Below are 25,371 nucleotides of genomic sequence, written 5' to 3' on the forward strand. Positions count from 1 at the left end.
TTCTGTGAGGCTTGTTCCTGGCTCTGCCATGCAGTCTTTCCAGCCTCTCGCCATTACTTGCCTGATAACTCAAACTAAAGGTTTCTTTGGTTATTGTGTGCTAAATTGTAAATGTTCAGTATTTTTCTGTTACAGTTGTTTAGGGTGTTTTTTTTAATAAAAATAAATAATAAGTGATTGGATAATCTCCAGACAATCAATATCAAAATCACTGACAGATCAAATTGTTGTTTTACTCACATCAGTTTCACCAAACCATCAGTTTCACCAACTCATCTGACAGGCTTCACTACCCTGCCACACCCAAACTTAAATTGGACCATGCAGAGGTGTTGAGGACCAGACTTCTAAGAAACAAATGTACCTGGTCAAAAAATATTCTTGAATTGTCTAGTATGACTTGGAATCACCCTGTAGAATTCCTATTGGAGGGTGTGTCCTTAAAAATCCTTTAATCCAGTAGAATTTGTATAGGACCCAATGAAATCGTATAGGAAAAATCCAAAAAGAACCCTACAGTTCTGTGTGTGAGCTATAGCATTTGGATAAGCAAGAAGTTAGCCATTAGGTAGCCATTGGCAATGCCATTCTAGCCTAACTAGATGCCAGTACCAATCATGTCATCTGTAATGTTTACCACTGACAGGAACATATTTGTAGTCCCAACTACTGTATCATGCAGAGAAAGGGTTACCTGCCAACCTGCTCTCAGACAAATTATACATCAATGTTGGGTTCTGTCTGGCGCTGCAGCTGAAATCAAAAGGCAACCCGAGACACCATAATAGATTCTAATCTTCTCAGAGTATTAAAATACAATATTAAAGAGTGCTTCTCTCATCAGTCTCTCTCAACATTCAATTACATCAGCAAACAAACAATGCAAGTGAAGAACGTATTGAATTTAAAAAAAGTATTGAAGGTAAAACATTTTATGTAATTCAAATGTAGCTACTGAATAACGGGCAACACGATTTACACATGGATGTTACTGTAATGAAACCATTAAGTTGTCAAAAAGGTTACTGTTTATAGTGCCTCTTTATTTATTTAGTCCCTCCAAATGCAAATGTAGCCTAAACCTTTACACTTGTAAATGTGACTCCAAATGTAAAAATCTGTCTAGCTCAATCTTCTGAAATTATGATAGAGGACGATTATAATTATGGCCCATATTGATAGGGGGGAAAAGGAAATGTTAATCAAAGGTCATAATTATTTAGACAAGAACAATGATGAGCCTCAGTCCTAATTGGGTCTGGCTGCCTGCCCTGCATGAGAAAAGTTTAATTATCTAAATGCTAGTCTTGTCCCGGGACTGCAGGGCATGTTGTGGAAAGAATAAGGGTCAAAAGGTACATTCAGACTCAAGTAGTAGTTTGTAAATGTTCCACGTTCGTACTTCATTTGCTGTCCATCCAATTTCAGGACATGCGCTGAATCAGAGTTACCATTGTATTGTTTGGGAAAATAATGGCAGTGCCCTCATGCAAAACTGAAGACCTCACCTTACTCGATATTTATTATTCGGACTATATCCTATGCGTAATTACGTGACCAGGTTTTGTTAACAAATATCTGAAATTATGGAATGCCTTGAAATTTGTCTAGGTGTCCACTGTAAACAAATTGATTATCAGATGCTGTACGCTGTGCTACTTAAGAGGTAGGTTAACTAGTTGGCAGTCCGAAAGGAATGTGAAAGAAGCGCAAACCATGAAGAGTTCATAGCGCAGCACCTACAGTGAGATCATGCGGGATGGAGTTGCATGCTGAAGCCGAACCAGTGTAGATTGGATTTGGCAGTTGCGGTTCTCCGCTGCATCAAAGCGGGTTTTTATCCACCGACTTGCATCCTTAAAGGTCCGCAATTTTAATGACGTTTGTGAAGATAATTATCGACCTGGAGATTCACTTTTCTCATTCAGAATTCAAATCTGCCTAACTGTCTTTTTTGGATTGACTCGAATCGCTTCAGTATTTCGAGGTACGTTTAGTAACTTTATTTCAAAGGTGAAGATCGTTTTGTCATTATAGCCTAACGTACTGCAAGTAAAACCAACCTATATTTCACATGTCATGTTTGATACAGCAATGCAATTTCCTTTTAGAAAATCGCAAATGTAGGATTTTGTTTATGACATTCATTGCTCATGCACTTCTCATGTTGTAACATGACACACAGTTAGAAGCTACACATGTTGTTTATTGAATCCTGAAATGTATTGCAAAGTAATGTGTGCATGCATCCCACAAGAATGTTACCTTAGACTCTGCCAACTTATTTAAATGATAGGGGGAGAAAAAAATCTGTATAGTTTCTAAAAAAAAAAATTATATACATAATCATAATTATAGTTATTAAGATGTCTTATGCATGAATAAAAAACAATATAATGTCACTTCACTTGCAATGGCAAATATATTTTTACTTATGCAGGCTGTGGGCACTTGCTGCTTTGAAATCAACACCTTGTCTTTTTCACATGCCCATGCATGTTGTTAACCCTGAATGATTTCTGCCTCATTTCCAAATACAGCATCTCAGGATCTCCTGCCTGTCATTCTTAGACTCAATCCATAGGCTTGGTATAGTGACTTTATCAGTCCAGACACAGGAACCAGACATGCAGATCCCTGTGAATTAAGAAATGACACTGGAACACACGTGGGTGCCATGGGGCCCGAGGAATGGGTTATTATCAACCGTCCTGGATGTAATTTCAGAAGTAGACAGAGACGTGAGCCTTCTGGAGTTTAGGAGCTAACCGCAGCGCAGCGCTGAGAGCATGTTCAGGGGTTTCATGTGGGCGCCTTCATCCCGCCTAATCACAATGGGGAGGCCAGTGTACAGGCAACTGGAAGAAGTTGCTCTTTTACTCTACAGCTATCAGTTATTAACGCTGTCAACTCAACTCTCTTGACATTCTTGCCCTAAAGTGGTCATGATCTGAAGTTATGAACTCACAGTAGCCAATATATGGTACCTGTAAGTACTACGTGAGGCTAGGCCAGGAAGGAGACTAAGGAGATTAATCACAGTACAGAATCTAACTTACAACGTACTAAAAGACAACGTATGGTGCCCCAAAATAGCATAGTGGAAGAGTCATTGCCTTCCAGTTTGGCCATATGAGGGTTTGAATATTGGTGTCTGAGAGTCCCCAGAGGACAGTTGCAGATTGGCTTGGCAACCAGAGTTGGTGGAAAACATGCTTGCCTTGTCTGTTTGTCATCTATAGTCATGCACTAGCATCATCCAGTGTGATAAGAAGTAGAACGGCTTGGCGAGATGTACATAATAGGACTTGCCTTTGTCTCCCGTGCTCACTAGGATTTGGCATTTATTGCATATTGAACTTCACAAAAGTGGAAGGGGGAAACCAAATCCTCAGATTTAAAGGAAAGCAATGATAATAATTGAATAAGCTTATTAATTTCATGTCTAATTGCTACTTGTCATTTATTTCAGTCATCCTTCCACTACTACTGCCATTATTATTACAAACATTGTGGTATGTGCATTCTAGTTTTGCTTAAAACATAACAAAGTTCTGCACCAACAGAAATAGACATTTTATGGTCAATTTGTGAGTGTTTTTCTAAGGACAGGTTCTTCATAGTGTGCTCATTTTGTTGACTTTTGCTGATCTTGGCAGTTCATTTCATGGACCCACAGCAAAATAGGACATGGGAAACAGGGCTATATCACTCTGTTTTTATCATTATCTGCGACCTTTGGAATCCCATAGGATCTCAATGGCCTTCAGCCACCATATTGATATAGTTGCTTTTATAGAGTTTTCCTGTTTGGAGTTGAGGATGGACCATTGCCAAATTAAAAACAACAGCTGAGTGTTTGGACTTGATTAATGCCTGGTTTTGTGTATTATTATTGACAATGCTGGAAAATATGCATCATATTCTTTTGAATGGTTAACTGTATTATATACAGTATTCTGTAATGGACGCTGTCCGACTTGTGGAAGTTTCATTGAGGATGCAGACTTAAGAGGAAGGTTTTTATTTATTGGTGGTGAGGTGATGCAAGCGAAGATGTCGCCCTATGTGCCAACGCCCTATGTGCCTTTTTCAGGCCTGTAAATACTGGTAGACTTCCATCAGGTTTAGGAGTTAACAGGCAGCGTTGCCTTGGTATCGCCCAAAAACAGTATTAATAGCACACACAACACCAAACTCACTGGTACCAGCTATATGTCCCTCTTAGACAAGTCCCCAGTTTACCTCAACTCACTCCTCAATAAAAGCCTACCCAATACAAACCCTCACTCTGGTAGACACCTTACATGGATCACTCCTAGTTTCATCAACTGGAACAAATTACAAAAGACTCTCAAACTATTTCTATCCTTACTCTTCCAAAAATGAATTAATTGATGTACAGTCATTTACAGGCATCTCTTTGTATGGTGTACATTATGAGAGTATTTTATAAAGCTCTTGACTTTTCCATAATTTGTATATAGTGTTTTTTTGAATTGTGTCATGTTATTATTTTTGCTTTTGGCAAGGTTGTCATGAATTAGCATTGCTCCTCAATTGGCTTGCGTGGTTAAGTAAAGGTGAAATAATAAGAATAAAGCTGTTGAATAAAAATGTTGGTCCACCATTGAAATTCTACACAGTTTATTAAGTAGATAAAGATGTGTATGTTTATAAAGTAAATAAAGGTGTCTGGGAAGATTGCACTTAGATGTGTAATATGTTGAATAACTATCATACCTCAGTTATCCATTCAATTCCAAATTTGAAAGTGAGTGGGCTTGATGACATGGGTCACCAATCAACAAATACATCACTTAGTGTACATTTTCCAGGGAGCATTTCTACCTTGACAGTGCCACTTTTACAGTGGGCAGAAATCATCTGCATCTTTAAATGCCGATAGTCTAATTGAATGTGTGTGATGGTCCACTGTGGCTGTTGTTTTTTTCACATTAAGTAATTCAATCCACTAATGAAATTTGAGGAACACAGCAATATGTTCAGGTGGAGCTCTGTTGATGTTGTCCAATGAATTGCTTACATTCTGATCAATATGTGTATTGAGCCCACTTAGACATGGAAGTATGACTATCTGACAGAGGAAATTAGTTGGACCAAATGCAGTTACCAAACGGCTTTTGAATATTTTGCCCCACACTCATGGAATGCCAGTCAGAGTGATCTTAAGTTAAATGTTTTAGTGCCTATGAGATTTTTTACATTTTGTAGAAATCATTTTTTTATTGTCAATTGGGATTATTTTCCTTAATGTATATGTTTTATTTCTATTTTGTATTTGTTTTTATTTATCTAATGCCGGGTTCATCTGGAAAACAGACCATGGTCTCATTTTATCTCTGTGTATAAGTTAAGGTAAATAAATAATGTATTTTCATATACAATATCAAACATCTGGTTATTTCATATGTAAAGTCAATAGGAAAGCAAGGAAAGCCCTTCACAAACTCAATAGATGTGCTACTTTAGGGTTAAAACAAAAAAGCCAAATGCCTGGGGGGCCCGAGAAGAGAGTTAAGAAACTCTGGGTTGGGGTTATGCAAAGCCAATGTACCAGGAGTATTCTCGAAATAACTCACCAGCACACTCATATGTACTTGCAAGATCTGTGAAAAAAAACTAAGTGTTCATGCAACACCCTGACAAGTTCAGACCCTCCCATTCCCCCAGGAATAGGAGTATTCCACTAATGTTTACTGTACTCTACACAGCTGATGTAGAACAGCATGTCACGAGAGGAGCCAAGTGCTGCCAGAGAATTTGTTGAGTGGTCTTGGCCTTAACGCCATGGCTCAGGCATGGTAGGCACGTACTGATACAGGATGACACTCAGGGTAGGGAGGAAACCTACCTCAGCTTGGCTCTGCATATGTTTTCCGAAGAGCTCCTAGCTGCGTGGTAACGGGTAATGACCAGGTCTAGGTACTCCATTTTCTGATTGAGTGCAATGATTTCAGGAGATATGGTGCAGAAATTTCTTAGAGGACCTCTCTTGGCTAGGTTGAGAGTCCTTAGTGACTGGCTCAAGGCAAATGTCTAGCAGTTTTAAAATTGAGTCTTCCTATCCACCAGCCTTGGGTGTTGTTATGTTGCTATTCATTATACCAGCTGACCTGGTACAGTACTTTTCCTCACCAGGGACTTAAACCCTTGGTCAATACTATCTATTCAAGGAGATTACATCACCACTAATGTAATGGGCTCAGTTTAGTAGAGCTTTGTGCTGACAATTATTTGTAACAATATACTTACTGACTGTGCTTGAAGTTATTTTCTTTATATTTCATAACGATAACATCACTGGCTTGGGTGACAACATCCCAAGTCCTCAGATATTTGATCAGTTGGTATTTGCCCCTGCAGTGGCTGCAGTTCAGAATATTCTGGAATCCAGTGTTGTCTAGACATTGATAGAGATTTCAACGCCAGAAAGCAGTAATTTTTTAATCCTTATCAGAGCCCTCTTAGTTGGCTCTTCCAGGAAGGTGGTGTAAAAGAAAACAATTATTTGGGTTCCTAAGCTTTGAAAATAAATTCTGGAGGGTTGGGCTGACTGGTGAGGGGTGCGGGCCAAAACTCTTCATCTGTAGCCATGGCCTTATCATATCCAAATTGTATGAGTTGCATGAAAATAGGGTATTTTTCTTGACTAATATGGTCATTTCAGTAGGTCAGAAATTGGCAAAACGTATCGACAGAGAATACATTGTACTGTATATATGCAGTATATTTCCTAATTGTGTCACAATTCTGTTAGTGAGGTCTGCAACAAGCTCTATTGTATGACGTGTCATAGACGAAGGCATTCTTATCTGGCACAAAGTTGCAATTAAATTGAATGCCTTCCAAATGGTTTTCACAAACCATAGAGGAAACGAAATCAGCATTTGGCAAAAGTTGGCACATTGCACAATTAGCATTCATTAAACCTGGCGTATTTCATTATTCTACAGGGACCAGATTAGGTTATTTAGACTGGGCTCGACATTTTGGGATTATTGTGATATATTTAGTAAAAGGAGGTTAATCTTCCATGATTTAAAGAGATTGCTTCATAAAGATATAATAATTTTCTCCCAAGATGATTTAATATCAGTCTGCCTGCTCGTTATCAGCAGTGTACATTATAGCAGATGGCAGTGGGAGAATTTGTGAAAACTTGAAAACTCATGTTAACTCAACAAAAGCAAGACTGGCTGGCTCAGCTACATTGTTAGCATGCTAGTTTTTCTCACTGTCAGACTTAAAGGGGAAATGTCACCATAACTCACCTGCTAAGTGTACTAATTACTAATGTTAGCAAGGATACATTTGTTTGACAAAAAAAACAGTATCTCCTCAACACAATCTAGAATGAGCGAATTAGAATTTTGCAGTAGAATTGACTTCCCTTATCTTTGTAAGTTCATAAAATACCAAATGTTCCAACATTCAAGGAATGTAGAAACCACCTCCCTAACAAAATGACAATTAGAGAATATGATAGTAAAAAGAAATGTCATTTTAGACATGTTAATAATGCCCATGTGATTTTCTCATTAACTAACACAAGCTTTTGCTCCAGCCTTAAAAGATTTAACTGCAGTATTTATCTATATTCTATAGTCACTTGTTGTACCATTAAAACGTCAGTTCATGAAAACTAAATCTAAGGAATTAAACAAGCAAGCAAGCCAACTATCAAGCCCTGTCGCCCTAATGCAACAGATAATATTTTGATAGGACAACACACTGTATGTGCATGTTTTCAGCTAATCGCCAAGCATTGTGAGCGCAACACGTTGTCATTGCAAGTATGAAGTCAAACTTCAATTCCCTAGAGAGGCTCCTTTGAACCACCAACGATGATTAGTATGCCTCCATAACTGTGTGTTGACAATCACAAAGAACAGCTGCAGAACACACACAAACGCCAACATGGACACATTCACCACACACACACACACACATGCGCTAACTATCAATGCTGATTGAATTCCAAGTTTGAGCCCAGCTTTTTCCCTGTCTTGTCTCAGAGGTTTCTCAATGGTGGACTGCACACTCTGATCTGACACATGAAACAGTCTCAGCAATCAGCATTCACATATGTACACACACAAACAGGACACACTTGCACACACGCATGCCGTACATATAACCACATGCAAGCAGGATTTTGTCATTAATCAACACCGCTCCGATAAGGATTGTGCTGTTCATAGCAGCTGCCTAAATGTGCCAGCTACAGAGTAGAGCTCTAGGCTCCCAGTACAGGACAGTAGAGATCAGGCCTTGTGGAAACTGGTGGTATAACATCAGGGAACAGAACAAGCCAAGTCATTCAGAGATTCATGAGTTTCATTAAGTCTTCTTGACTCTTTGGATCAACCATGTATATTTCTTTTGTCTGTATATAGTTACGGCTGGATATCTGAAATAATTTCAGTATCCAACCATACTGGCAAGACAATGCTATTGTCCAGATATTTTGATCGAAAGCTTTGGAGTATTGTTGTGGTGGGATATGTGTGCCTCAGCTCTAGGAGAAAAACACTTCAAATGTGATGTCCTGTTTCTTTTTCTTGGTCACCTACTACCGCTGAGAGTAATAGGTGACCAAACTGAGCCAGGCTGGTGACCACTGTGGAAAGGTGTTCCAACATTCTCACTCACACATAGCTTTGGAAGGGCTATTTAGGCCACCTCTGAATAGAACCATCTGGAACATGAATGGCCTTAACTGGGGGCCCTCGGACTGGGGCCTCAGTGTACGTTTTAGGGCTAACAAAGAAGTTCAGGAAACGAGGGCCAGATAAAATCCATCCCGCTTGTGTGTCCTCCCCCACAGCAGATGATTAGAGTAGGGGGTACTGGCACAGTAAACAATGCAGAGTTATCAAATAGTGGCCAGCTGCCCATCTAGCGCTAGCAGTGCATGACACTCTTACACGGCTACGACTGGACTGAACGGTGGAGTCAGACATTAGTGACATGAACGTGATTGGCTAGTACCTGATATGTCAAAGGAAGATTCTGAACTAATGCCTGCCTTTCCTTGTTGCGCCACAAAAGTGGCGTAAGCTAAATGAACAATATGAACGCAAAATGAACTCAGGCTCCAATGCCCTGGAATTAATTCAAACCACTGCTGGACGTCTTGATTGAGGAAAAATATGTCTACTTATGTTCGTTCCCTTTTAAAAATGTATTCTGCAATCGTCTTGGTGGCAACTACTCTGTAAGAGTAAGGCAGATCCTCCTGTCTTTGTCCTGGATTAGAAAACCTCCCATACTTACAACCACATGTTAGGAGGCAGGAAGCCGTGGGGTCGGTGCCAGGGTTCTTGTGTGAAGATTTGGTCTCCAGACACTGATGCACAGTCATTTGTACCTGTTTTCGATCTCTGCTGCCATGTGCTTAGTTCTACTTCCTCTGTCTTCCTTTGCTTGTTTCATCTTTGTCAAATCAAATGGAATTTTATTAGTCAAATGGTTTACCCGTTTCACTGAAATACTTGACAGCTCCCTCAACAATGCAGTACACATATAATTAAGCCATAAGACATGGGGGGGGTACATGACCAAGATACAGCCTTTAGCAAACCCCTGAGGTGCTTTATTGTTATTGCTTAATTATATGTTTGACTGCATTGTTGAGGGAGCTCTCAAGTCAGCTTTTCACCTGCTGTAAATTCTATGTATCCGACAACGTACGTGAAATGTTCAGAAAGTATTTTTTTCTAGCTCTGGTATACAGTCTTATACGCCACGACTTTCAGGCTGTGAGCATTTAGTGTTCGAACCACCATTAATGAACATTCACTTGTATTTGTTTTATAAGCAATATGCAATAAATTGCCAAATGACCACGCAGGCACGTGAGATGGGGGCCTTCAGGGGTGCGTGACATCACGTGTGTGTGTGACATCACTTAGCGTGATTGAAGCGGCAGAGAGGGGGCCTGATGAAGCCTACTGCACATGCCCATTCCGTGGCTCCTAATGGAATTGGATGGCTGATGTGGATGTCGTGTCTAGGGCAATAGCATCAGCAGCAGACAGTCAATCAAATCCTGTGCCTTATTAGGGATGTTTGGGTGTCATTGGCTGTCATTGGGTTTTTGGCCGTAGCTGTTTCAAGGAAGAGGAATAAGCAATGTCAATACTAATGCCATTATAGGCCATCGATTAAATTTTTCTTGACCTGCCTATGTTTATGTTTTAGTCCCCTGTGTAGATAGCCCCACTGTAGAAAAAGGCACGTTTTATGCAGCACAAACAATGGTTTATGGCATTGTTAGATACATGACATGCAGAACAGGCATTTCCCAACAGCTTGACACACTGCACTGTAAAGGGGGAAATGGTTGTGTATTTCCCGTGTGTATGTATAAAACTCTGCAGCTGTAATGATGTTAATGAGAGAGTGGCTGACACCACTGGATGATAACCCAGAATCAACAGAACAATGGAAACAGCCCCCTCAGCTATTCCTGCCTCAGGGGTGTGAAGAAGCAGTGCTCTCCCTGTGTTCTGTGTGCCATTGACATTCATGATTAAGATGAATGGGGGGTGAATGCGCCACTGATTTAAATTGTTTTACTTTGCCGATTGCCTCACCCCAGGTGTAAGGACCCGGTCAGCGGGCTCAGCTGGGGGAATCACTGCAGGCTGGATTTAACTGACACCGACTGCACCACCTCATTGTGTCCTTCTGGGTTTATGACCCACACTGTGAGCCTGGATCTCCACTTGACTGAGCGTTGTTTGAGTATGTAGAGAGAGGTCGTGTTGCCGTAAGTTTTCTTAAGGAACGTGAGGGATGGAGTGGGGATATCAAGGGAACTATTTTAACGCTGTGCCTCCTATAAGAGCAACGATTGTTATCATGCACTGGTACAGCTATAATGTGATTAATATGGATGTAATACTAGAAGTGCTTTAAGTTGTATCTTGTCCAACTTGAGATAAAGCCGTATAAAAAAAACTAAATGATCCAAATTGACCATACGGCCCTTTAAAGAAAGGATTTGGGTGATAAAACAATTACACTGAGTTGCCCATACTGCTGAAAAGTAAAGTTTGAAATGAAATAAGTTAGCTAAAGGTGATCGTTCATGGGACATTATAGATTTATTTTAAAAGGCATTCTCACTGAGCGGCTTACAGTAGTGAGGGCATATATCTTGGTACCAGACACACAAGGGAATAAAAAATTCAGGACCTACACCCCCCCATCCCCAATATTGCACAGTTCTAACATGACTGTTGTAGATAAACTGAAAGCCTTGTGTGTCTGGTTTTGATGTTGGATGGAGAGTGTCTGTGCTGAACTGAGCAGTGTGAAGTGGATTCTTCAACTGGAACAGAGCAGTGCAACTCGGCCTAAGAGATCACCTCTGACTGGCCTTTATCCAATGGCCATTTCAATTGACTGAAAATGTTCTTTGCCAAGGTATTAAATTGATATAGCTTGCAACCTAATCCATATTCTTTACCCAGCATTACTTTAAGAAACTGATTATAGAAAAAAAAATGTATGCTACTAATCTACAACCAATCTGAAATACAGTATTATAATGTTATAGTTGGTCCCTCTTTAATAGTACGTGTGACAGCGGCTATCTTTTTCATGGCAGGGGGTTCTGGGTATGACTTATAGTTGTACTGTAAAACCCTCTTATGCTGAGTAAAACAGGTTTGTACTAAATTTCTAACCTCTCAGCGTCCAGTAAATCACACATTGACCAGAATACACTCAGACTGATGTGACTGATGAATAAATCCAGTCAGATCGCTAGCATCCCTCTGCTCAGAATGGCAGCTGAACACACGCCTACACTTGGATCCTTTAATGCGGTTTTGATGACTGATGTCACTCTTCATCACAAACAGATGTGGCAGCCGTCCTGGGTGTATTGTAACGGGATGTTGTGCTTGGTTCTCTCCTCAGGTGACCGACGGCCACAGAGCCAGGGGAGGGGAAGGCTGGCTGGGTGCTGGGCGGGGAGCATGAAGCACCTGGCAATCTCCAAGTGGCTCAGTCAGCTGGGTCTGGTGCAGTACTGCACTTTGTTCGAGGAGGAGTATGACGGTGTTGAGGTATGAGCGGAGTGCAGGTTGATTAACTGTGCAGACAAGTATGCACAAGCGCGTGCGCACACACACACACACAATCGTGCATTTCTTACCTTCTGGAAAGCTGAGACCTATGCTGCGTTCCATTTACCTCAGGACTCGGAACTCGGAACTGGGAATGATATCACACCCGAGTTAACCCAAGTTGATCGTGTTCCAGCGTCCAAAGTTGGAAAACGAGATGGATGCCCCCATTAAAGCCTTTGTGGTGCTTGCCCTTTCGGAATATATAGAATGTTTTTTATTGTATTTCATTGTGTAGAAACATTTTTTGACCACTTTTCTATTGGCCATTCCATAACTGGTAACCTAACCTGTGACCTGGACTGGCGAGTGCTCTTCAGAATATTGTAATGTGACTATAAACATCATTTTCCTATATAATTTAACACTAGTCTGCGGCATAGGGTGCTGCAATCTTGGATTGCGAACTCCGACTTTCCTAGTTGAAATTCCCGACCTGAGGGGGCGTTCCAGTTGAAACATCAAACTTGGAACTCGGAAATTCTGACCTACGTGTACAAATGGAACGTGCCACTAGCCTTGACCCAGAAATCCATGTTCCATATTCCCTAACCCTATTCCCTAGCCATTAAACCCTAACCATAACCCTAACCCTAACCCTAATCATTCTCTAATGTTAACCTAAAAAAAAAATTTTTATCCCTAACACCTAAACCTAAAAGTTACCCCAATTCTAAAATTATAACTAATTCCCTTAACTATTTCATTAAACCCTAAAAGGGAAATAGCATTCAGACTTGTTTTTCAGTCTTTACTCTCTGAGGACTTCAGTTCCCCACATGTACTATACACATAGATGTGGATCACACACTCACTCTTAAGCAAGCACACCCCAATGCCTAAGTGGGTCAGTGGAAAAGAATACTAAAACTCAGTATTGTCTAGCAAATAACCCACTTAGTTTGCTAAAAGCTGTGAAAGTAGTTGTTGCAAAATAATAGTCAACAGTGATGCATTTCATTCATTATGGTGTGATTAATGAACCTTTTCCCAGTGTTAATGGATAGTAATGTAGTTGATCTTTTATGGATTAAATTTCCCCAGCCTGCAATCTTTAAATGCTTTCAGTGAGAAGTCGATCTCTAGAAAATAAAAACAGATTGCAAAATCCTCTGGGAAATTCACCAATTCAATAAGATAGGAAAAGCTATTTTGAACCTGGAGCCATTAACTTCAAGCATAAAACATTAGTCCTAGTATACATTTAAAACTTTTGCCGTGTGGCAAAAACTATGTGAGGAATGTGTGCGCAGCATAGTAGTGTTTCATTGTGTGTGAGCCCCAGGCTTCCGTAGTGTTTGGAGTCTGTAAACAGTAGCCGCTCAAGCCAGGCTTCTGCCGACATTCCCTCTCCTGAACGCCCACCCACTGTCTCCTTTTTCTTGGCTTCCATCTCTCTTCCTTCCCCTGTCTGCTGCTCACCCTCCCTGACCACATCCCCTGATCTCCTTCCCCGTCTCTCTCCGCTAGTCTCCTCCCACCTCACTCCCCATTTCCCAATCCAACAGTACCTATCACCTGCCCTGCCCCCTATGTCCCCTCCTCTAAGAGGACAGCAACACACTCCTCAGAAAGACCCTTATTATTACAGGGGATTTATGACACCCACTTATCTCTGTTAGCTTTCGGACCCAGCTGGCTAACTTCGCCTGGTGCTAAGGGCTAACATGTTTAGCTTGACATGAGCTAGTCCATTGGGGGAGGGGTGCCACAACGGGCACCCAGGGACAAATTAGGGTTACCTGTCTTTATCATGGGGATTTGACCTAGCAACCTTTGGTTACTGGTCAGATGCTCTAATCGCTAAGCTATCTGCTGCCCATCTCCATAAAGAGAAAGGTTGTATTTCATCCATGACACCCAGTGAAAGATAAAACCTATCAGTATGGTCAGGCCTCAGGGCTACTGCCTTTAATATTTTTCTTGACAATAGAAACCCAGAGTTGTAGACTGTTAAACTAGACATTCAAATAAGCCTGTCAGGTGTCCTTTAAGGTGCTGGAGAGTGAGACGTCCTTTGCACTCTCGGTCAGGAACTGGTTTAAGGACTCCATATTGCTGCAACTTGTACTTAATCATGACATAATGCTTGTTATGGCAGTCTGAGTATGATATGATGTATTTTTGCCACTGTGACCTCATATCTTTGTTCCTCTTCTGTTTTGGCAATATTTTTATTCGGTGATGAACCGGCAGTTATCTGATGTCTTCACAGCTTACAGTAGATATGGCCTATATAAAATCTGGCTACACAAACCCAAGTTTTTATGGCCAACTCTGACTTTCTCCTCGAGTCAGGGTCTTGTTTGAGTGTAGTTTGAGCAGGCAATTTACACAAGTTTACACAACAAAATAATCTAGTGGCTTGAGCCTTGTTCTATGCTTTTGTGAAAAGATATCGGAGTGTCAAGAAAAGGCCCTATGATAGACATTCAAAGGACGTGCATGCCATCCATTGCCTGCTCTTTGTCTGCTTGGTCCATTTAGTAAATGTTCCAGAATACACATGTTGTAAGTGTTGTGTATCAGGACCTGAAACTAACAATGTGTAAAAAAATGCCAGCTCAACATTAAGGCTAAGTTTTACTAAACACCAAAATCATGGTTTCAGAAAACAACTATTGTCTTTGTTCCTGACATGCATTTTGGGAAATAATTTACGGCACGGTGCAACTTAGTATAAACGGGTTATAATGAAACAAAAAAACCTTGGTAGGGTAACACACTATGATCATGGATCACAGATCAGGTGATCAGGTTACAGGATAAGGAAGTATTAGGCTTAGCGCCTATTCACATGAACAAGCGTTATCGAGACAACAAAGGAATCACACTGGGCTGACAGAGCTAGGAGCAAGGCATAACAATTGACCAGCCCCTTGACCTGGAAGCATACAAACTAACTGACTAGATTGTTTTCTTTGAATCTAACATGCCGGTCCCCGTCAAACAGGTGCTACTTGTTAAAATTGCTATAATGAGTAAACAGGTTTCCTTTGGGATTTTCTGTCGGTGTTTGTTTATACATAGGACCCTGAAGCATCCTTTCACTACCAAACCTACGCCTCATACGTCACTGCTCGTGAGACTCCAATATCAACACAATGTATTCATACTGCTGTAACTGTGAGGGGTTGTGTCTGGAACATTACCTCAGGCCTTGAAAATTACCGTGGAAGGCAACGAGTGCCAACTGAGATTTGACATTATAAATGTTTCTATTGCAGACGATAATGTTGCAAAAACTTTTTTTGGTCTCAATGAATCTTTCTTAGAGTGAAAATGGGCCCTAGTGAGAGAATACTCATGCCACCAGCCTACAAACATTACAGATGGCTAGAGACGTCAGGTTGAACTATCTAGATTTCAGAATGAAAGAGTGCAACTGACTTTATTATGTGCTCAGATCAATGGCCACTAGTTGCGGCTGGAACTGAGTTATTCCAACCATCCCTTGCATCTGCTAATCAAGACCCGCAATCCCTAAGTAATGTGAAACAGAGATAATGGAGAGCTAATGAAACCTCCATTACTGCTCCATTAGTGGTGGAATTAATGGAGAAAAGAGGGTACGTTTTCATCTCTTTTCTCTAATGGGCCTTCTATTTGAGCCTTTTTTCCCTCTAAACCTTCCTTGCAAAGCAGAAGTTAAAAAGGTCAAATTGACCATACAGCCTGAGAAACAATCCTATAATGAATTTAATAAGGAAGTATTGGCACTTTGAAACTGTCTGTACTTCTTATTCCTGGGGATCAGTTGTGCTACACCTCACTACATTTCAGCGAAGATGAGAATCAATGTTACGTTAACAAACCTGTTTTCTTTTTTGATATTTTTAGTTGTAAGATCTATAAACTACCAGTTTAAATTGAGATTAAGGATAATACTTTTTTTTGTTTGTTGGAACCTTCTGGCGGGCGAAGCAAATGTTTTCGTTGGCCGAACTTGGGCCTGACATTCGGCAGCTCTGAAGCATAAATGTAAACTGAGGTAAACTGTGGAAATTTAGAAAAGACCTGCTAGTTAAGACTACATTGAAATCCCTGCCAGTTCCAAGGGTACAAAAAGCCTGTTAACACTACAGTTTCTGTGAAATAAATGTAATTAAAATAATATTAACATGATATTTAAGTACGATTTTCAATTCACACTAGCAATGAGAAACTCTCGCTGCTAGTAGCGCAACACAGTTGCCCACAGCGTTTTAGCCAGACCCCTGGCCTGTAAGTCATATAAAACACTGTGGCAATGTTGGGAGGAGCTGGAAGGACCAACAGAAACTGTCCTTCTCTCCCCGTGGAAGACAGTGAACCTTCATTGCTCCCATGTTATTTGTATAAAATAAGAATGTTCTTAGCATACTTGGCTAGTAAAATAGCAGTAAAAAAGAAGCAGAAGTGGAACCACTAGGTCCTCTTACAGGTAAAGGGTTACCCACACAAAGGAGCAAGCAGGGAATAATGGACCCTCACCTGCATGTAACAACCAGTGCGATAATGGAGCCCTATCTGGACAGCATCATAGAGATATACAGTCACACACACCCAGATGCCCTGGGAGGCTGACTGGGCCTGGGCCCCTCTCCGCTTCTCCCTCGATCTCCAAGCCCACTGTCATAACAGAAGCAGGACAAAGCAGTAGAATTCCTGGTGATCACAAAGATCCTGGCTGAGATTCCACTGGGATGAAGCACAGATAACAGGGACAAAGAATCTAATGCACCATGGTGGAAAACTAACCCTGTGCTGCATTAAAACATTGTGGTCCAGATCAATGCCTCACTGCACCAGGGATGATAAAAGGCAAAGACAACTGGAGAGCAGGGAATTTGAACTTTGCGTTGCGGTTATGAAGGAATATGTTATTGTTGTGGTGCCAAAGCAAGCCTCTCACTCCCCTTTCATTGAGAATGCACGTAACGAATGCCCCATATCATCAGAGTGCCTGAACGCATCCATTTGAACAGTTTGGATACGTAAGTATTGTTAAGACAAGCTTACAGGAATGCTCCCAGCAGTGGGCGATATCTCCTAACCTCGTTTAAATCATTGGTTTTGGCGCTGGAGAACAATACACGCTAAAACCCCATAAAAACCAAGTGCCGTTTGTGAAGACACCTCCAATAATGGCTTGTTTAAAAATCATAACAAGCCCCTAGCTTGAAGTGTTAGAAAGGACAATGTCGGCAAGCAGAGCAGCCCAGTAATGACAGGAATTGTTTGGTGCTGGCCTAGTAAATTAGGGAGAAGAGAGGACACACTTCTCAGTTTAGAGGGAGGGGAAATATGTCCTTGGTGCCTGACTGGCGGAAAAAACCTGTCCTGTCTGGCTTCTAAAGAAGCCTGTTCATTTTCTCTGCACTGTGGCACAGTTTGGTGTACCTTGCAGGCTTGTAATTTGTAGGCTTTCTGTCATTTAGCCTGTCCTTCACTCATCACCCACCTCTCTGTGACTCTTAATGCAGGACCTTTTGCATTTGAACGAACTGGACCTGTTGGAGCTGGGAGTCCACAATCACCTCCATCGCGTCCAGCTCCTCACCAGCATCCAGATACTGCAGGAGAGAGAGAGGAGGAGAGGTCAGTAGCACAACAACATTCTGCTTGTCATTGCTTGACATTGGTTCCCTGTAGTTTTAACTTAAATCCAGGAAGTAATTCCCACTATATGAATCCCAGCAATAGTAATTCTACAAGACCATGTATTCTGCAGTGCTGCTTCCTAAATGTGATATGGAATGTATATGCCATTTAACACCTGTTGGAGGTACGCTTACACGTTTGGATGTCAAAATGGGGTTTGAATTGTAGTTGCGGCATTACAACGGTGTCTGGGAGTCTAGCAGAGGTCTCAGCACTCACAGAGTGGACTGGCGTGTGGCGGACAGGCCCTTGTCTCGTTGTGTCCTAGTGACTACTCGTGGTAGGTCAAACGTGGTTGTCGACCGGAATACGTTCTGGTTAGGCGATCGGTATGGCTTGGTGAGGACACACGTACCGTTCTTCGATTCTCCCGAACCTGGGGTATAATAAATAAATAATAAAAAACAAGAACGGTGGAAGCGTTTAAACGAGAGACGTGTCGTTCTCTTCCAACACTAACAGGACTTTTCCAACAGGAACGTGGCTTATCTGGCCCATCAGACTGTTTTCACAGACTGGCTCAGGCCTTGTTTGTCTGGTTCCCAACCCTCCCACCGTCCTCTCCTGTCCTCTGTTTGTGTTGGGCTCTCCGGGCCTGTAATGTGTTTGAAAGAATGGAGAGGATGGCCTTAGTTGGGAACAAGTACCCTGGCACTCTCCCATCAGCCACTGCCACCCCATGGTCTCATGGTCTTATCTTACTGGTCCTGGATCGGAGGAAAGACCCCTCCGGGGAACATTGTTGGGTCGAATAGTAGCTGACACAGAGTGTTAATACCACTTCTGGCCATCTGAGTGAATACCCCCTCAAGACTCATCAAGGCCTGAATGAATGCATTTCATGATTTTCTTCTCTACTTGTTCGTAAACATTGACATCACTTGATGACTCCTGTAAAGGTTGTTCAGCTTCCAGTCAGGCAGGTATTGTCACGCAGTGGTACAGTAGACATTCTTATCCAAGTGTGGACATGTAAAACCTAAAAGCCCTAAATGTCCAGATTTTCTCTTAGCCAGGGTCAGATGGGTAGCAGGGGTGTGGCAGTGCCCCTGCTGTTGCCTCAGCAACCCCTGACCTGATTGGGGCAGTTACTTTTTGCTTTGTATTCTCCAGTACTTGCACAATACGTTTGGGCTTCGTGCTGAAAAAAGAATGTGTTGCTGAAACGAGTTATGCACTACTCCTTTTCCCTCCCCGCTCAGCGTCTGGACCTCTAGATCCAAACATATTCCTGCGCCTGTGGATTTGTGCCATTGGGGGTTCTGAGTGCCGCAGTGGTACAGATGCTTGGGTAAGGGTGCCCGTGCGTGTGGCGAGGCAGAGGACCACAGGTTTGAACCACAGGTGTGGCATTCGGACAATGGGTGACGAAGTAAGCAGTGTGACGACCTTTACCCTCACTTCATCCTGATTCCCGGAATCTTCCGAATGGGTTTCCCAGCAAATCTGAGGAGGTTACTGGAATTGTGACCCTAATCACACTCCTGTAACCACAAGTGAAATACACATGCATGGACAAACCTATAGACACATACCAATACACACACACACACACACCAGACGATTATACCAGGCCTAACCAGGCAGCAGTAAGACGTGGAACAGTGATGGCTGCCCTAAGGCAGGTGTCCTGCTGTGTATAATTAACTCTGTCGAGAAGTGGGGAAGAGGACTCCGCAAGGATCTCAGACAGGCCACTGCTTGTTTCCCATGCATTATATGCCAACTCCTTACCGTTGCCATGGCTACTGCCAAGAGCCAAGATCTTTGGAGGCTTTTCTAACATGATGCTTTTTTTCTTCTAAGAGAATGGTCCTGTAGGGTCGTGTTGGCAATATTCCATTCCTAATAAAAGGCAGTTGCCTTTATGTGTCTGCTATAAGTGGCTGTGGGCTGCTGTGAAATCCAGTTTTAGCACCTGAGAGGGTTTTCTGGTAAAAGGGTCGTCAGTCCTTCTGTGGCACCATCCATCCACAACCCAAGGGTAAATGCCCCTCACACTGACGATTAGTGAGACCGACTGTCATGGCGTTGTACAGTCCTATGTCGATTTAGGTAGAGTTTTAAATAGATCAGCCCTTTTCTATTCTTTTGAAAGTAGTATTTTCTTTTGAGGAGCTCTGAGAAAAATATGACATGCTACATTGTGATTGAGTTGTGTTTAACAAATGGACACTTGGTCTCAAAACAATAATTTGGGTGGAATTGACACTTGAAAGTATTTAGTTACATTTTTCTCATGCAGTGCTGCATCACAAAGGTAAATTTTTCTTTCCCAATGGTTTCTTATTTTAAATTATTGCGTTGAAAGCACATAGACATTTGATACTTTGTTACTTTTTAAATGCATAAAACCAAATTTCCCAGGCTAAAAAAGTAGGCTTATTTTCAAAGTTGTCTATTTGTAGTGATATCATAGGTTTTTCAATACCGCTTTTTAATTAGGGTAGCTTAAAATAAATGTTTCTAATATTTGTTATACCTTCTTCCTTCCTTTTTGCAATCTACTTCAGACCTCTAAACACACAGGAAATTGCTGTTTTGGGGGAAAAGCATTACACTGCATCCTGCTTTTGGTCCTAATGCTTCTAAAAGTTTCTTTACTAAGCATTTAGGTCACCACACTAACTTCATGAAGATGACAGGCTAGGGCTTTGCTGAGAGCAGGTATAGCACAGCTTTTTAATGGATAGTTGGCATGCTGCCTGCCCTACTATTAAGGCAGATTGTCTACATGCAGTATTTGTTCAAGTTAATGGCAACCTTCAGAAATTGCAAACTCATCTTGTGACGGAGGTAAAAGCATTTGAAAGGCAATGTCATCTCTTTGTATGTTGGGCCGGGTGTCACCGCAGACAGATTTTAATGATCATATCCTATTGCTTGTTGGATTTTGGCCCAGGCTGCAAATACAGTATATTTAAGTTTCTATAATAGCTTCTGTAACCATTGGTGTAAAACTCTGATTTGGTTACTACTTTCATCCCAGAGAATTTAAGACAGAAAGGTTGCAAAAAGGTTTGGAGGATGTAAGAAAAATGTAATTCCAGTGTTTGCCAATGAATCTCCCATTATGACATACAGCAATCCTATCTGCACTGGCCCTAAGGTCCTTATAGTGACCTGTTATGTCGCAGACATGCTGATGATTGATGGGATGGTTAATGAAACTACCCTGAAAGCTAGATTATAGTGACCACATGGGAATGTAGTATTCATAGGGTTCCATAATAAGAGATTGAAACCCTGACTTGATAACAATATATCCCCCTTTTGTGACATTGCTCGTGTTTATTTTAATCCTAATGGAATCAAAATATTCTGATGGAGGAGATTTTTATCAGGCTGTTCCCATTTCTCCTTCCACACTGAATATTAAAAAATATAAATTTGGGATGACTGTCTTGCGTTAGAACATCACAAACATTTTCACATGGACAGTTCTAGGATTTGTTCAAGCAACTTTTCAGTTACCAAGCAGATGTCCTACCACTCAGCTATCCACAAGTTTGACATGAATGCCACTTGTCATTATAGCACATCAATCTTAGGTCACAGGAGTTTGTCGACTTGCGATCCAAGGGCAAACAGCGTTTGAACAGAATGACCAATCCAAAGCCAGCCACTTGCCTGCCTTCATTAGCCACTTGCCACTCACTCACACATTTTCAGTGACACAGTGCCATCCATTATTTTCCTTTTTACAGCAGTTGTTGCTGACTGACAACCATGGCCTTTGTTGTGCTGTTGGGTCCCAGCGTGTTCGTCTTTACACTGTGTGTGGACATCCCTTTGTTGACAGGCTGACAGGCCGTCAGTAATGTTAGAAGCCAGATGACCGGCAGCATCATGTAGATGAGCTGTTTCCCAAAAGGAAAACACAAGTAACCATGGTGAGGGAATTCCTCATGGTACTAAGCTGAGATTGTGAACCAAAGATAGATGACACCTCAACTCTCAAAAAAGAACTTGGCGGAGTTCAGCTTATTAAGTTAGGGGCTGTACATTCATGCAAACATACCAGTTTTTATTGTGTAACCTTTATTCAAGCCAGGTTACCACAAACCAAAAACACCAGATTATACAATTTGATGATTCTTTGTTTCTGAAATGTTTCGCTATACTAGCTAGCTAACTAAATAAACAATTGACTATATCACTTTTTACCTGGAAAGTAGCCTTTTCAAACAATTGCCCTCCTAAGAAAACATCTATTGTAGCTTATTATGACTGTGAGCCTATTTAGACTGCAACAATTTCATTGTTTCGTTTGGTTTCTGATTCTATTTATGGAGCTGAAAGGACCAACAGATTCAGACTTCCCATGTCACTTCCAATGGCACTACAATATAGATTGAGAGAGAACTCATCTCCAGGAGTAGAGTCCTGAGGGGAGTATCTGTGGGGAAAATGTCCCACATTACCTCGGAAGTTGATGTGCAGCAATTGTTTTTTTCACCTGTTTACAGTACACCATTTGTTAATCTCTAACACAAATCTATTTCAAGTCTCATTCACCAAAATAAAAGTATTGCAGTTATAGTCCCATTTGTATAATAATGAATATTCAAATTTCTTATAGATTGCTAAAAAAAAAAAAGTACGGCAACACGACTGCAATTCCTCCAAAATGAAAGGGGCTGCTAAGGACCGCTATGTGGTGCCAACTCTACAACTCTACAACTTACATACTCTGGCTTGAGCTGTCGACTGCTCCTCGCGGAGGGACAACAGTAGCCTACAGTATAATCCGATCAGCAGCCACACTCACACTTGTGGGTATTATGAATATGTACTATCACGGCTGTGGGAAAATGATATGATCAGGCGCTGCCGACAATGCGAATGCGAGTCGGCATGGAACCGATTCGGACAAAGCGCGCCCATTGGCATTCTAAGGTTTTTTGGAATCTTGTCGGAGGGTGCTGAGGCTACGATGGGGGGCTCCAGCTCCTCTACTTCCCATGGCTATGAGTGGTATGACAGATCACTGCTAATCAAAAGCTACAATGTTCGTGGACACAAAGGATGCAACAGCAGTTCCCAAAGAAAACAGGGAAACACTGTAAACATTAAAATGTACAAGTTCAGCATACAAGGGGACCAAAGATCTAAAGTTTAAATGTAATACGGTCACACAGTCGCTCATAGTTGTTGGACACTGTGCGTTTGTTATGTTGTTCCATTTCATTTGGATTAAAACGTACCTGTTTGAGAATCTCCATGCTGCCTGCACCTACTTCCTATTTACCCTCAAAACGTGACAAAAAACACCAGCTAGATCCGCCATTGCAGTCAATTAGCTGAAATGGCATGGTCAAACTAGAGAACTGTTAACTATTCCCTCTTAATGAGTAATATGTCTGTTGTGTGATATGTGTGATAAACTCCAATTGGTCTTGACAAGCATGGTACAACTTTGTTAATAACTAAATTCCACAGATTTCTATGAAGTGATGAAGTTGAGTCATAGTCAGCTTAACACAGTCCCACCAATGTTGTTCTGTTATCAGAAAGGCATGTTATATGTCAGTTAGGCTGATGCAGTATCTCAGGATTTTGTAGCCCCTGGTTGCATCTGTTTGATCAGACATAAAATATACACTCCTCAATGGAAATTGATGCCACGCCAACTGATGAACAGCACATCATTGAATTTATACGCTGTAAAAAAGTTATGGAATGAGGCGTTCTTTCAAACAAGGATGGTTTACATTTCAAGTGCTGATAAACCTCCTCTCCAGCTGGAGTACTGATCCAATGGGGAGACTTCTGCTCAAAACAAACTACTGCTAGTCGAAAAGACTTGTGAACAAACAGCAGACATTCAGTAATAGTACATTCAGTACATGTACTTCCCTGTATAGAAATATTCCCTTCTATAGATATAAGATATCTTGTGTTTTTTGGAAGTGACTTGGTGATGATTAGCATGGGATGGCTCCTGAGTCACTATAGCCAGTTATCTATAGCCAGCACTGTGAGTAACCTGCAGCAGATTACAGATCAGGATCTTGACTCAGAGCAAATGTGGGTAGAGGAGGAATCAAAGGAATGGCTTCTTGGAATTGCCACCCGTCCTTTACAACCATGTGCGGAGTGGGATGGATAAGGAATTCTGGATCTATTTCAAGGGGGGAAACATTGCACCTGGTCTCCAAACTTTCCCATAAAAATACATTTGGATTCAATGCTCTAAATAATGTGGTAGTACTGCAGTATGTTAACACACTTTTGTATTCACCGTAGTGTTTTTGCATGAATTGGTTTTGCATCTTTTTTGAAGATTAGCATTCACTGCAAAACTCTATGTTATGCACTTACAGATGATCATAGCGTACTACAGATTATATTATATTGTCTGATAATAAACAGTTTTTACATGAGTTCCCTTGATGAGTGTCTGAGCTCTGGACTGGGACATTCCATGTGTGTTTGTTTGTGTGTATGTGTCTGTGTGTATGTGTCTGTGTGTATGTGGCTTTGTGTGTGTCTGGGTTTGTGTGTGCCTGCTCAGGTGCCTTAGGACACCTAGGTCATCAGATAGCAGCTTAGTGTTAGCAGGTCTGTACAGTGTCGCTCAGTCCTAAGCCAGACTGCGACCAATCATAACAAAGGAACGCACACAGACACTGTCTGCAGTAGTTCTCCCAAACGGTACTTGCTTCAGCAAAGCATGGTTGCCTGGTGATCCAAAATCCTTGGTCTTATCTCCACAAGGATTCTTCACAAGGATCCAGGGTAGTCCTCCCTGAGAGCACCCCTGGAGACAAAAATACCAAATCTGATTGGTTTCAGATATCAATGGGTTCCACTGCTGAAGGAAGTTAGAATAATCTAACCTTTGGTAAAAGTTGTTTTGGCCAGTCACACGTAATTGGACAAAAGTGGAGAGGGATGAGCGGTCTTCTTACATTGAGCAGTAATCTGTGTCACTCTGTCATGTTTTCAAGTATAAAATATGCTATGTGTTAGAAGTCGTTTTCATTGGGAAGGCAGATGTTGTGACAAGGTATACAGAAGACTATAAATATTTTGGACTGTAGTAGTCCATATTATGGCAAGAACATCTCAAAAAAGCAAAGAGAAATACCAGTCCAACGTTAAGATGTGAAGGTCAGTCAATACGGAGCATTTCTAAAACTTTCAAAGTTTCTTCAAGAGTATTTGCAAAAACCATTAAGCGCTATGATGAAACTGGCTCTAATGAAGACCACCAAAGGAAAGGAAAGGAAGACCCATGGTTACCTCTGCTGCAGATCATAAGTTAGAGATACCAGCCTCAGAAATTGGCAATTAACAGCACCTCAGACACATCTCAACATAAATGTTTCAGAGGATACTGCGTGAATTAGGCCTTTATGGTCAACTTGCTGCAAATAAACCACTACTGAAGAACACCAGTAATAAGAGACTTGCTTGGGTCAAGACACACAAGAAATTATGATCACCATATGTGTAGTTCCCACCATTAAGCGCAGAGGAGGAGGGGTGATGGTGTGGGGTTGCTTTGCTGGTGACACTGTCTGTGATTTATTTAGAATTCAAGGCACACTCGGCCAGC

General features: G+C 41.4%; 1 protein-coding gene across 1 annotated transcript in view; it reads left to right on the forward strand.

Annotated features, from left to right (window-relative positions):
• The first annotated feature begins 1,794 nt into the window (after positions 1 to 1,794).
• bcar3 (BCAR3 adaptor protein, NSP family member) overlaps positions 1,795 to 25,371 on the forward strand; it is a 69,386-nt gene continuing 45,809 nt past the window's right edge. Inside the window, exons 1-3 of the mRNA XM_020049069.2 lie at positions 1,795 to 1,987; positions 11,956 to 12,104; positions 17,630 to 17,744. Coding sequence (XP_019904628.2) covers positions 12,015 to 12,104; positions 17,630 to 17,744 — 205 coding nt within the window. The 5' untranslated portion in view covers positions 1,795 to 1,987; positions 11,956 to 12,014. The remainder of the gene's footprint in view (positions 1,988 to 11,955; positions 12,105 to 17,629; positions 17,745 to 25,371) is intronic.

This window comes from Esox lucius, chromosome 8, assembly GCF_011004845.1.
Source record: "Esox lucius isolate fEsoLuc1 chromosome 8, fEsoLuc1.pri, whole genome shotgun sequence".
Taxonomy (NCBI): domain Eukaryota; kingdom Metazoa; phylum Chordata; class Actinopteri; order Esociformes; family Esocidae; genus Esox; species Esox lucius.